The following is a 12,584-nucleotide window of genomic DNA, read 5'->3' as shown; positions in this document are numbered from 1 at the left end:
CCCTTTACGCAGGGGTAGAAAATCCTTCCCAACCACTGTCTTCTCTTCGAGAACAATCGTTCCCCCTCGCTTCTGAGAAGACAGACCAACCGGGCAGAGAAGCCCAAAACAGCGTGCCTCGCCCCCACCTCCATCCACATCCCTTGCTGCGTTTCCACTGCCCCAGAAGGCAACCTGCAAAGCGCGGTGCGGGTGCGGCAACGAACTCCTCGGGCTGCTCCATCCTAAGGTGGCATCCATCTATCCATCCATCCATCCAGGGTGGAGGGAACCCTACGGGGGGCAAGGAAAGCACCTGCGCCTTTAACACTGTGCAGCTTACGCCCATCGGCTCTCATCGTTGCTAGAAGCTCAGCGTGGGAACTCGGCGTCCGGGGGGAGCAGCAGCGGTAGCGAAAGGGACGCAAAGAGAGTTTTGCAGTCTTGGAAGTTGACGAGGACTTTTCGGAGCTAGCAAAAGAGAAGCGGACCCTTCGTCTCGGGCGAGCCATGAGCGGGTGCTCGAAGCGGTGCAAGCATGGCCTGGCGAAATTTGCCCGCACCCTCTTCAAACTCGTCACGGGCACCCTGAGCAAAGGTAAGGCGAGGAGTGGATGTCGCGGAAACGGCTGGCGACGGAAGAGAGAGAGAGAGAGGGAGGTAAAGGAGTGAGTAAAGGCAGCGTTGGCCAACCTTTGGGTTTGGGGGAGAGGAAGGCTCCCCGGTATCTTCGGAGAGGGCGTTGCGCTCTCGGGTTGCGCCGCGGGAAAGGTGTTAACTGTCGGTGGGGGTCACTTCTGGGCGCTCGGTGGGGCTCCGGACCAAGGAAACATTTTTTGGGATCCAGCTTTTCCAGGTTGCTGCGGCTGTCTGGGTGCAGCAGCTCCGGGGAAGTCTTTTGCTCAGGAATCCTGAATCCTTTGCAAGATCGAGAATCCCGTTTTAATATATTTGAATTGAGTGTCGATATGAGTCGATTTGTGGCGAGCGAATCGACTCGTAGGAGTCTTTGGGAAAGGCTTTCATCTGGACGCGCTCTCCTGCTTCCGAAGCTTACGACCCGTCCTTTACATTTGCAGCAGCAAAAGCGGCGTGAAAACCGGTCAGCGAATTTCTAGTTACTCGATTGGGAAACTCGTTCTCTGTGCTTTTGCCTCTCCTCTCCTCCATCACTCTCGTTCTCTGTGCTTTTGCCTGGCCGGAGTCAAGGTTGACAGGGTTGGAATGGAATCGATGGTGTCCCCCCCCCTCCCCAAAAAATAAATAAATAAAGAAAGAACACCTATCCTCGTTTTGATTGACTTTCGCTAAAGTTTTAGTAATAAGAAATGCTTCTTCGATGTTCTTTAATTTCCTGAAGAAGTCTGTGATTTCACACTTGAACTGTTTGATGATGGCTAATGGAGACATTTTAAAGTTTTGTTGTTGTTGTTGTTGAGCCCAGTCGAGAGGAATACAGATGTGAAGTGGCATTAGGATTATCTGGTGAAATTGTTTTCTTCTCAGGCCTTTCTTCTCAAGAAAAACAACAACCTTTCCCCAGAAGCTTTGAAATACCCTCTAGAAACATTATAAGAAATTAAAGCTTGTTTTTGTGCAGTGTGAAATCTCAGGTGTGCCATTTTTTATTTGCTGTATTGTTTTTTGTTGGTGAGGGGGATATGGTCAAGCTTTGGATTTTATGCCTTTCCCCAAAGAATTGAATGTATACCTGGAGATGTTGGGTATTTGTGATTGGTCATGCAATAAATATTTCCACTTGATTAATAAATGATTGGAAACTGAATTCATTACAGTCGATTCCCTCATGTTGTTATTATTATTTATATGTTTCAAGCAGTTAGGTTAAATGATTCAATAACTGGCCTCTCCTGAGGAAAATATTGTGCACCAAACATAATAGTTTTAGTGGCAGTGGCATTCTCTCTCTCTCTCTCTGTATATATGTGTGTATGTATACACATACAAACACACACACACACACACACAGAGAGAGAGAGAGAGAGAGAGAGAGAGAGAGAGAGAGAGAGAGAGAATATTGCTGTTCCTCTATTTGCATCAGCTGAAAACAGAAGAGCCCAAGGTGAGCATCTGGAACCAGCTACAAACTTCTAACAACTGCTTAGCCTTCATGGCAAGGGCCCCAACTTTTCATTATTGTCAAAATGGCTTGGTCATGAAGAGGTTTTGAAAAATGGCTGAAGGACAAATAACATGCTGGGCATCTCAGGGCTGAATTAGAAGTAGTGACATTCAGACCTCTGGCATCCTGGTGTGTGAATTCCTACTGCTGCTGTAAGAAGTACCACCATTTGTGTGCTCGAACTTTGCAATCTGAAGGAAGTGATGTTTGTTAATCACATACATATAGAATTTTTTTTTGTTACTATCCTTTGGTTTAGCTGACCTCTTTCTGGATACCAGCATTACTGTATAGCAATACACAACATCCATACCTTTCATAGCTTCAAGCTGTTTATTTCTGTATCATTTTAAATATGGGCACTTGTAAAAGATACAGTAATTACATTTATTTGGATGCAAGATTAGCAAAGTTGGGGAAAATGGCATGCTATCCCCTTCAGCATATAGTAAAATACAAACCAATGATTACATGCAAGAGAAGGAATATAGTGCAGAAGATACAACTGGATTTTAATAAATTCTTGATTCTGAACATGTTTACTTGTGAAACCAATCTTTTTAAATTATGTGAATGTATTTTTCTTCCCTAATTAGTACAGTAATATTTTGATCTTTGTAAGTGAGAAACACACAGAAGGGTGTAAATATCATGAACTTCAACTACAGTAGCATTTATTTCATTGCAGTATTTATAAATCATTCTAAAAGTTACAATTTCCCCTACAAGATATTTAAGGATGTTAGTTTTTCTGACTTTCAAGGTTTATTGATATCATTCCATGCAAACCTTAACTTTTTGCAGAACTATCACTTCCAGGAAGTCCTGGGATAAATGGATACTTTTTGTCAATATTGTGATTAAAGGTTAAAAACTTGGTAAACTTCTATATATAAACCCTTCTAATTAGTTTTTGATTGCATATGGCGGTACCTATTAGTTAAGCATGGCAAACGTGGTAAAGTATTACAAATAGCATAAATTACTAGCAGACTTCTCATGAATTATAAAATACTGTTATTGGCAGACTGCCATTGTTTTGCTCTTGGGTGTTTTGATTTACCTGTTCGTTTTCAATAACAGTGGCTCATTTCAGAACTGCAAAGATTAAATGTTTGTGATCTCTAAGGAGTTAATTTAATCATGTATTTCCCCCCACTACATAGTTTTCAGTTTAGAGCACATGGACTTTGGATGGCGTCAACAGCAGGAAGAAGTTGCTGCTTAAAATCTCTCTCTTATTCGATGCAGCTAGTGTTGAATGTTTCAATATTCAAATTATGAAAATCTAAGTGTAACGCCATTGCTTCTTAATGTATTTGACTTCTTCAAGAAATCTACCTGCTTTGAGTAAATATTTCTTTTATATTGTGACTTTAGTTTCTGTAAGCCACCTTGACTCGCTGTGAGCAATTAGGTGGCAATATAAATTTCCCACACAAATAAATAGATAGTCAAACTTCTGCTATTATTCATAAATGGTGACGGTAAGAAATGTTTCTATATAGTCATTATTTATTCCGTTATGGACTCCAATGCCATTTTAGACACAGCATTTTTTCAAGGATTCTCTCCAGACTTCTGTCCCTAGCATATTTGATACTCTTTTTCTTTGATTTGAACATTTTTACCCCCATCTTTTACAAATGCAACATGTAATTTGTTAAGAGAGATACATAAAACACAGTGTGACATACCGTATGTCAGTAATATTCTCTAACTCAGCAGTACTGTAATTGTAAAACAAAATACCTCTGCACCATTTGGAATCACTAAATTGTGAAGAAGCTTTTTCTCCCTTTCCCATGGTTGATTGAGAAAATCTGAAATGAGGTTATAGCTGCATGTAAGGGTTTGGATTTTAGTCTGGAAACTCTGTGCAGGGTTTCTAAAATCTTGGGGAACTGCTGTTAAATCTAAGTGAACATAAGTTGCATTTGTTGTTCATAGTTTCCATATTTATCTTTTGGAAGAAGAAAGACTGGTTGCCGTACGTCATCATTTATATATTTTCTATTATTCTTCAAAAAAATTGGGTGATCTAATTGTGTAAATAATTTCCGCCCTTGTATAAACTTGCTATCTAAATAATTTTCCATTCATTAGAAATAGTTTGCAGTCCAAAGGTGGGTTTAGAAACATCTTACCTTGATAAAAGCCAAACTCATCAGAGTATTTTACCTTCCATTTCCACTGTATTAATTAGGACGGGGGGGGGGGGATCACGTACAAGTTCATCTAGGGCAGAAGAAAACTAAATATTACTCCAGATTTTGATCTAGCAGCTGTCTGTTTTTAATTCGGCATTACTAACTGTACTCTAGATTGCTTTGCTCTTATAGAAAAGAGGAAAGTGATGTTTTATACAAATGGTATACTTTACTGATGGCACATCAACCATGAGCAACAATGAACCATTTAAGGAGCTTGCATTTTGTTTATTGAATGAGAGCTCTCAAAGTGATTAAATTTATCCGTCCTGCTGTGTTGAGAACAGATTGATTTCACCCAAAGAACTGTGCCACTCTTTGAATAAGAAAGAAAAATTCTTATAAAGCATTTGCAAAGATTTCATGCCAAGCAATACTTGGTGTCTAATACACTTGGCAATCATTCCTTATTTCGTGCTACTTCTGCAACTTAGTTTCAGTAAGATCTTTCTCTTTTAATTGTGTTTTCTTGTTTTCCCATAGCACATAGTGGTTCTTTCCTGTTTTGTTACTTGTGTCTCTTCCTTTCAACTTTTTATGTTATCCTCAACCTCTAAACATTGGAAGGCTCCCTGTGTTTTTGTGTTTGTGTTTATGTGTGTCAACTTGCAAAATTTTCAAGTTGTATTTCTTTTGGAGTTTGGCTCATGGCTCATGAATTGATTAAGATATGTTTCTGAATGGTGTGCATTCATGTCAGAGAAAGGTACCTGGTAAACTAGAGAGGGATCTGTGCTGAGGGAAGACCATACATATTGTCTGGAAATTGGGACTATAATGTTAATGATTCTGCAGATCCTCTTGTGCCCTACAAATGGAATCATTTATTAATTATCTAGGTCACACCTCATCCTAATACTTGCTTTGTTTAAGCATTATTAGTTAAATAAACTAATATTGAGTTTAAACATTGAATTAATCCATAAACTATACTTTTCATATCCCAGGGCCATGATATACACAATATACGTTGATAGGTGGCATATATGTTTAATAAATATGCTAAGCCAAATTTGAGAAAGCCATATAGATATAGGACTAATAATAGAGACTTGGGAATCCTCACTTGATTTTCCCCTCTAAACAATAAGTACTACTCCTTAGGTCTGGGTCTTCAGTCAGGTACTGACCTGCTGAAATTTATTTATTTGTTCATTTGTCCAATACACAAATACATAGGAAGAAAATAACATGAAGTAATATATATAAGGATAAAAGTGAAAATAGAAGAGAAGATATATGAAGAAAAAAAAATATATAGTATATGAGATAAAGGAAAGACAATTGAACAGGGGACAAAAGGCATACTAGTGCACTTATGTACAGTAGTCCCTCACTATACCGCGCTTCACCTACTGCGGCTTCACTTCATCGCGGGTTTCTGAGGAATTCGATCGGCAGATTTAAACAGCCCGCCGAACTTGATCGGCAGGTTTTTTTTTAAAAAAAAATATATCTAAAATTGTAAATACTGTATTTAAATACTGTATCTAAAATAAATACTGTGTGGGAAGGGTTTATAAACTCTTAAAACAATGAAAACTTACCAAACAATTACAATATAAATACTTAAATAAGTACTATCAGTCGATAAATTCCCCATCGCGGATTTCACCTATCGCGGCCAGGTCTGGAATGTAACACCAGCGATAGGTGAGGGACTACTGTACACTCCTTACTGGCCTCATAGGAACCTGGAGAGGTCAATCGTGGATAGTCTAAGGGAGAAATGTTGGTGGTTAGGGGTTGACACTATTGAGTCCGGTAATGAGTTCCACGCTTCGACAACTCGATTGTTAAAGTCATATTTTTTACAGTCAAGTTTGGAGCAGTTCGTATTAAGTTTGAATCTGTTGCGTGCTCTTGTGTTGTTACAGTTGAAGCTGAAGTAGTCATTGACCGGTAGGATGTTGCAGCATATGATCTTGTGGGCAATACTTAAAACCCTGCTGTTCTGTTCGGGTCGTATGCGACCCGAAGCCAAGTTTGAGTCCCTGTAAAAAATTTTCCCTGCATATCTGAAACTTGAAATTTCATGACTTTTCATCATTTCAGGGGTTCTCTCTATGAGAATTTTTTTGGGGGGGTGGGGGGCTTAGTTTTTGCTGGGCAAAAAAAGTTACAAATCTTCTGTTCGGGTCACATACGACCCGGACCGAAAACTCTTCATTTGAAGTGCTTATGTTTGGTCAATTTGAAAACTTTTTTCACTTGGAAAGTAGTCTGAACATTTCTGCACACAATGATATGAAAATTGAAATGAAAAAAGTAAATCTTATTGGTTTATTTTGCGGATATAATGCACGCCCCCCCCGTTTTTGTGATTTTTTTTTCAATTTATGGATAGTTTTGCTTGCAAAATGCATTCTATTTTACTAAAGTTGGTGTGGGATTGGTAGCTTGAACATTTCTGAATATAAGAAAAATATAAAGGAACTGAAAAAAATGATTCTTATTGGTTTTTTAATATCAGAAATAAGGCCTCCCCCCCCCCTCGGCTGCTTGCAACCATTTTCACTTTTTATTTTTTTATCCTCCAAATCCGAAATATTCTTTAAAATCTTAGGCATTCATTTACTCAATTTAACAATGCTGATCATCAAAAAATATTTTTGGGGTGGTGGCTAATTGTTTTCTGGGCAAAAAAAAATCATAACTTCGAGTCTGTTTCTGTTCGTATATGACCGGACCAAAAATAATTTTTTTAGGTACTTGAATTTGATCTTTTTGAAAACTTTTTCAACTGGAAAACTAGTTTGAACATTTATGAACATAATGATATGAAAATTGAACTGGAAAAATTGAGACTTATATTTTTATTTTGATCAAAAAGCCCCTCCCCCCCCCATCCTTTTTTAATTTCGTGTCAATTTCTATTTTTTTAAGGCTACAAATCCCTAAGGAATTTCCCCCCAAAAGGTTTGATATACTAAATTGAACATTTCTGAATATAAGAAAAATATAAATGAACTGAAAAAAATGGTTCTTATTGGTTTATTTTTGCCACAAAAAGGCCACCCCCCACCCCCGGCCTTGCTATGTGCCATTATTGTCACTGTTTATACATATTTGTCTAGAAATATTTGGAATATCCTTTTGAAAATCAACCACATTGTAGCCAGAGGACTAATTTTATGAAACAAATCCATTTTACTAAAAAAAAGTATGTAAGTTTGAAATTAACAGCATAATTTTTATATAAATTGAAATAATTGAACACGGGGGGAGGCATACATTTATGTGCAAAATAAACCAATATGCATTAATTTTTCCAGTTCAATTTTCATATCATTATGTTCAGAAATGTTCAAGCTACCAATCCCACACAAACTTTAGTAAAATAGAATGTATTTTGCTAGCAAAACTATCCATAAAGTGAAGACTATTTTAAAAAAACGGGGGGGCATGCATTTCATCAACAAAATAAACCAATATGCATCAATTTTTCAAGTTCAATTTTCATATCATTATGTTCAGAAATGTTCAAGCTACCAATCCCATACCAACTTTAGTAAAATAGAATGCATTTTGCAAGCAAAACTATCCATAAATTGAAAATTTTTTCACAAAAATGGGGGGGGCGTGCATTATATCCGCAAAATAAACCAATAAGATTTACTTTTTTCATTTCAATTTTCATATCATTGTGTGCAGAAATGTTCAGACTACTTTCCAAGTGAAAAAAGCTTTCAAAAAGACCAAACATAAGCACTGCAAATGAAGAGTTTTCGGTCCGGGTCAGGGTGACCCGGGAACAGAAGATTTGTTACTTTTCTTAAACAGAACAGCAGGGTTAAGTCGTGTTTTAGGCACCGTAGTTCTAGGCTTTCTAGACCCAGGATTGTTAGTCTATTTTCGTAGGATATTCTGTTTCGAATGGAGGAATGAAGGGCTCTTCTGGTGAAATATCTTTGGACGTTTTCAAGGGTGTTAATGTCTGAGATGTGGTATGGGTTCCAGACAGATGACCAGTAGTCAAGGGTGGGTCTGGCAAAAGTTTTGTTGGCTCTTGTGAGTAGTGTGAGATTGCTGGAGCAGAAGCTACGTAGGATCAGGTTAACAACTATAGAGGCCTTTTTGGCGATATTGTTGCAGTGGGCTTTAGCACTTAGGTCATTTGATATTAGTATTCCAAGGTCTTTTATTGAGTTTGGGTAGGCTGTGAGAGTTTGTTTATTCAGTTCGTATATGAGGTTTGGATTCTTTTTGCCGATGTGGAGGGTAGAGCATTTGTTGGTTGATATTTGAAGTTGCCAGGTGTTAGACAAGTCTGAGACAAAGTCGAGGTCTTTTTGGAGAGTGAGTGATTTGTCAGTGGTGTTGAAAAGTTTTACGTCATCAGCAAAAAGAACACAGTTGCTTTCGATATGGTCACAAAGATCATTGATGTAGAGAATGAAGAGAGTAGGACCTAGTACGCTTCCCTGGGGAACGCTGCTTTTGACAGGGACGGGGTGGAAATGGCGCTTCCAATTTTGACAATTTGTTGGCTGTTTGACAGGAATGCAGTAATCCAGTTGTGGAGGAGTCCTGAGATGCCATAGGATTTGAGTTTTAGGAGTACTTTGTTGTGGACCACTGAGTCAAAGGCTTTGCAAAAGTCAATATAAATTGCATCAATGGATTTCCTTGATCTAGGTGGGTAGTACAAATGTTTTTGCAGTGAAGTAGTTGTAGGTTGCAGGATAATTTCTTTCTGAATCCAAATTGCTTGTTTGAGAGTAGGTTATTAGATTCTAAGTAAAGGGTGACTGATCGATTTATAATTGATTCCATGATTTTGCAAGGGTCGCAACAAAGAGATATTGGTCTGTAGTTGTCAACTAGTGACGGCTCTCCTTTTTTGAAAATGGGGATGACTACTGTTTTTGACCACAGCTTGGGGAGCGCGCAGGTCCTGAAGGATTTTTGGAAGATAATGCTTAGGGGTTCAGCTAGAAGAGAAGAAAGTTTCCTTAGGAAGTATGCACAGAGACCGTCTGGTCCGGCAGATAGGGAAGGTTTGAGATCATGGATTGCTTTTTTGACACGGTCTATAGTGAAGACGATTTGGGTTAGGTTTTTAGTGAGTTTGAGGTGCGATTTGCAAAGATGGGGGATGAGCCATTTTAACAAAAACAGCTAAAGAAAAAGTTGAAGAGGTTAGCTTTGGATGGGTCATCATGGTATTTCTTGTTATTGGGTCCTACGAGAGGTGGAATAGGTCTAGAGTCATTGAGTTTGTTGTTGACGAAGTTGTAGAAAGCTTGGTTAGATTTGGTGCGAAGGAGGTTTTCCTCTTGTTTGCTGTGATAGTTGAGACATTCTGCTTTTATTTGTTGGCATATGCTTTTGTAGCAGACTTTGAAGTTGGTAACTGGGCTTTTTTTATTTCTATGCCAGAGGGATCTTTTTTTGGTTTGTAGTTTCTTTATCAAGACATGTATGTTATTCTTTCGTTTACCTCTGGAAGAAGTGAGTGGTACATGCAGTTCTATAAGTCTTTTGATTTGGAGTAAGAACGTATTGTAGAGATCATCAGTGGTGATGCAGTTAAAGAACAAGGATTGCCAGTTAAGGATTGAGAGATTGGCATCTATGAGTTCATAGTTGGCTTTCCTAAAATTGTACTTAGGTGCCACGTTATTTTGGTGAGTGTTAAGATGATGTAGGTTGAGGTTGAAGTTGATCATACTATGGTTACTGTTGGAGAAGGGTTCTTTTGTATGCAGTCCATAGATAGCACTTTTGCTGTTGCAGAATATGAGGTCGAGACAGTTGTGGAGTCTGGTGTTGTTTGATACTAATTGTTCCAGTCCTAGGCTGGTGACGGTGTTATAAATGGCGGTATGTATAGGTTTGGTGGAGCATTCGTTTAGTGTCCAGTTGATGTGTGGTAGGTTGAGGTCACCAAGAAAGATAATGGAATGGGGGCAGGAGGTTGCCCAAGTTAGGAGGGAGGTTAATTTTGTTGCATGGATAATGTCGTAGTTTGGAGCTCTGTAGCACAGTAGAAAGCGGAGTGTAGTGTTGAGGGAAATATCACAAACTAAGGTTTCAGGAAGGATAAGATCATGTGCAACTTGAATGCTTTTTAGATTGAGTGAGCTTTTATAGAATATAGCTACACCACCCCCTCTGCGGGATTCATGGTCAGACCGGAAGACCAGGTAGTTACTTTGTGTGATGAAGGAGTCAGGATAGGAAGGATTCAGCCATGTTTCACAAACAAAGATTATGTCAAATAAGTTGGTGTCAAGTAGGAGGAGGAATTCAGACAACTTGTTGATTATACTTCTTGCATTGATTAGTTTACATTTGAGATTGAATTTGTGTTCAAGAGTGAGATTGAATTGAGTTGAGTTGAAATTGGATTGAAATGAGGTAGTAAGAGGCACACTTTCCTATTCGTTGCTTGAAGTACAGTAAAGTACCCTGGTTTATTCATATTTCCTTTGTCAATGATTCTTCTACAGGTTAAAGTTTAATCGGATTTGTAAGCCGCCCCTCTCCGAGGACTCTCTGAGGACGAAGCTCATGGTGTACTTCATTAACAGTGTTTTCTTGGTCTACTAAATTGGTCACACATTTCTAAAAAGTGATTAGGTTAGCCTGGCATGATTTATTCTTGACAAACCCATCCCAGTTCCTTGCAGTGGAAAGTTGTCTTTTTGAAGCTTGATCCTAAATATTTGCTTGGTAGTCCTTTCTTTAAAAAATTGCTATGCGCAGATGTTAAACAGTCTGGTTTTGTGTTTTTCCCCCAGGTTACCCACTTCTATGAATGTGTTTGTTTATTTTTTCTCAATCTTTCTGTCTCATTTCCAGTTCTTCTCAAATTGTTATAGATTAGAGTCAGCACTTCTGATGTCTCTTTTAGTATCTGAGAATTTGCTTAAGATAGAAATGTGGGCTCGCTCGTATGCTCCTTTTATCAAACTAGAGTTCCTTCTTCCTTAGTCATGACAGGAAGGCCTTTCCCCCATCTTGAGGGAGAACACAAATAATGTATTTCAGTTCTGCTTTCTACCTATTCCCAATTATTACTATGTTTCCATGAAAATAAGATCCTGTCTTGTATTTTTTATTGCCATGCACTCAAAAGCCCTATTGGGCTTATTATCAGGGGATGTCTTATTTTGAGGAAAACAGAGTATTTCTCCAGCTCCCTGTGCAACAGTTAACAGATTTGTCAACATTTAGGAGCTACTATCCATTTTCACCATGTCTTGCATTACTTGAGCCTTTGGGGTATTATTCCTATGGAATCAAACTACAGATTTGTACTCTTTCTTCCTTATCAGCAACTGCTTTTATGCATATGCTTAACTTTTTAGCTGCTATTCCTTCCTATATGGACTTCTTAAAATTTTTCCTGGTTTCCCTCCTCTGGAAACCTTTGGTTTCTGCACTTTCACTCTCTTCTTCAAGATCTCCATTCTTGTTGAGCTGCTTTATCTTTTTAAGATATGAAGGCATATTAAGCTAGTTTGTTTTCATTTGATTTCATGAAAACCTGCTCTCTATATTTCTGTCAGATTTTCCTCTATTAGTTATCTTGAATTCCAACACAATACAACATCTTTTCCCCCATGGTGTCTGACATTTTCAAGCCATCAACTACTTGCTCTCAACTTGTTGGGATTTTGTCCAGGGTAGCTTCTTTTAATTTCAGAAAAATGAAAGATATCACAAGAGATGTCTGAAACCTGAAACTTCACTCTTAGGTGACTCCTTTCTCCAGCAGGTATTAGGATAGTTGGCGATATTATTTTACCATTTTAACTTATCTCTTGAAAGTTTGATTAATTGATTTAGAAAGGCATTCTGGCTAAGTGGCAGCAGTGAAATCTACTTACCTTCCCTACTGGTTCAGAAGCGAGTGCTTTTAAGTATTTGTGTGCACTTTGCATGCTCGTGCTCACTTTGCACTCACTTTTTTACCCTCTGAGCATGCGCAGAAGGCCTTGCGCATGTACAGAGGTTTTTAAAAAGAAAATGGTGACATCCAGGCAAGTTGGCAGGGCCTTGCGCTGCTGCTGCTACCGGTTATCCAAACAAAAGTAGCATTTCACTCCTACTAGGTGGCCTACAGTAAGCTTTTACAATGGTACTATTTTTTTAATGCCTTAATGCTTTTTTAAAGCTGATGATACATATAAAACTACAGGAGCATGCATAAAAGGGAATATGATTTATAATATTAAACAGAAAATACTGAATTCTAAGCCAGTGCATATTCAAAACATAAAGCTATGGCATTCAAAATAAAA

General features: G+C 38.4%; 1 protein-coding gene across 1 annotated transcript in view; it reads left to right on the top strand.

Moving 5' to 3' along the window:
* Positions 1 to 273: 273 nt before the first annotated feature.
* KCNIP1 (potassium voltage-gated channel interacting protein 1) overlaps positions 274 to 12,584 on the top strand; it is a 664,229-nt gene continuing 651,918 nt past the window's right edge. Inside the window, exon 1 of the mRNA XM_070739455.1 lies at positions 274 to 577. Within this exon, the coding sequence (XP_070595556.1) occupies positions 490 to 577 (88 nt within the window). The 5' untranslated portion in view covers positions 274 to 489. The remainder of the gene's footprint in view (positions 578 to 12,584) is intronic.

The sequence above is a fragment of the Erythrolamprus reginae genome, chromosome 2 (genome assembly GCF_031021105.1).
Source record: "Erythrolamprus reginae isolate rEryReg1 chromosome 2, rEryReg1.hap1, whole genome shotgun sequence".
Taxonomy (NCBI): domain Eukaryota; kingdom Metazoa; phylum Chordata; class Lepidosauria; order Squamata; family Dipsadidae; genus Erythrolamprus; species Erythrolamprus reginae.
This window is presented reverse-complemented; position numbering and strand designations above follow the sequence as displayed.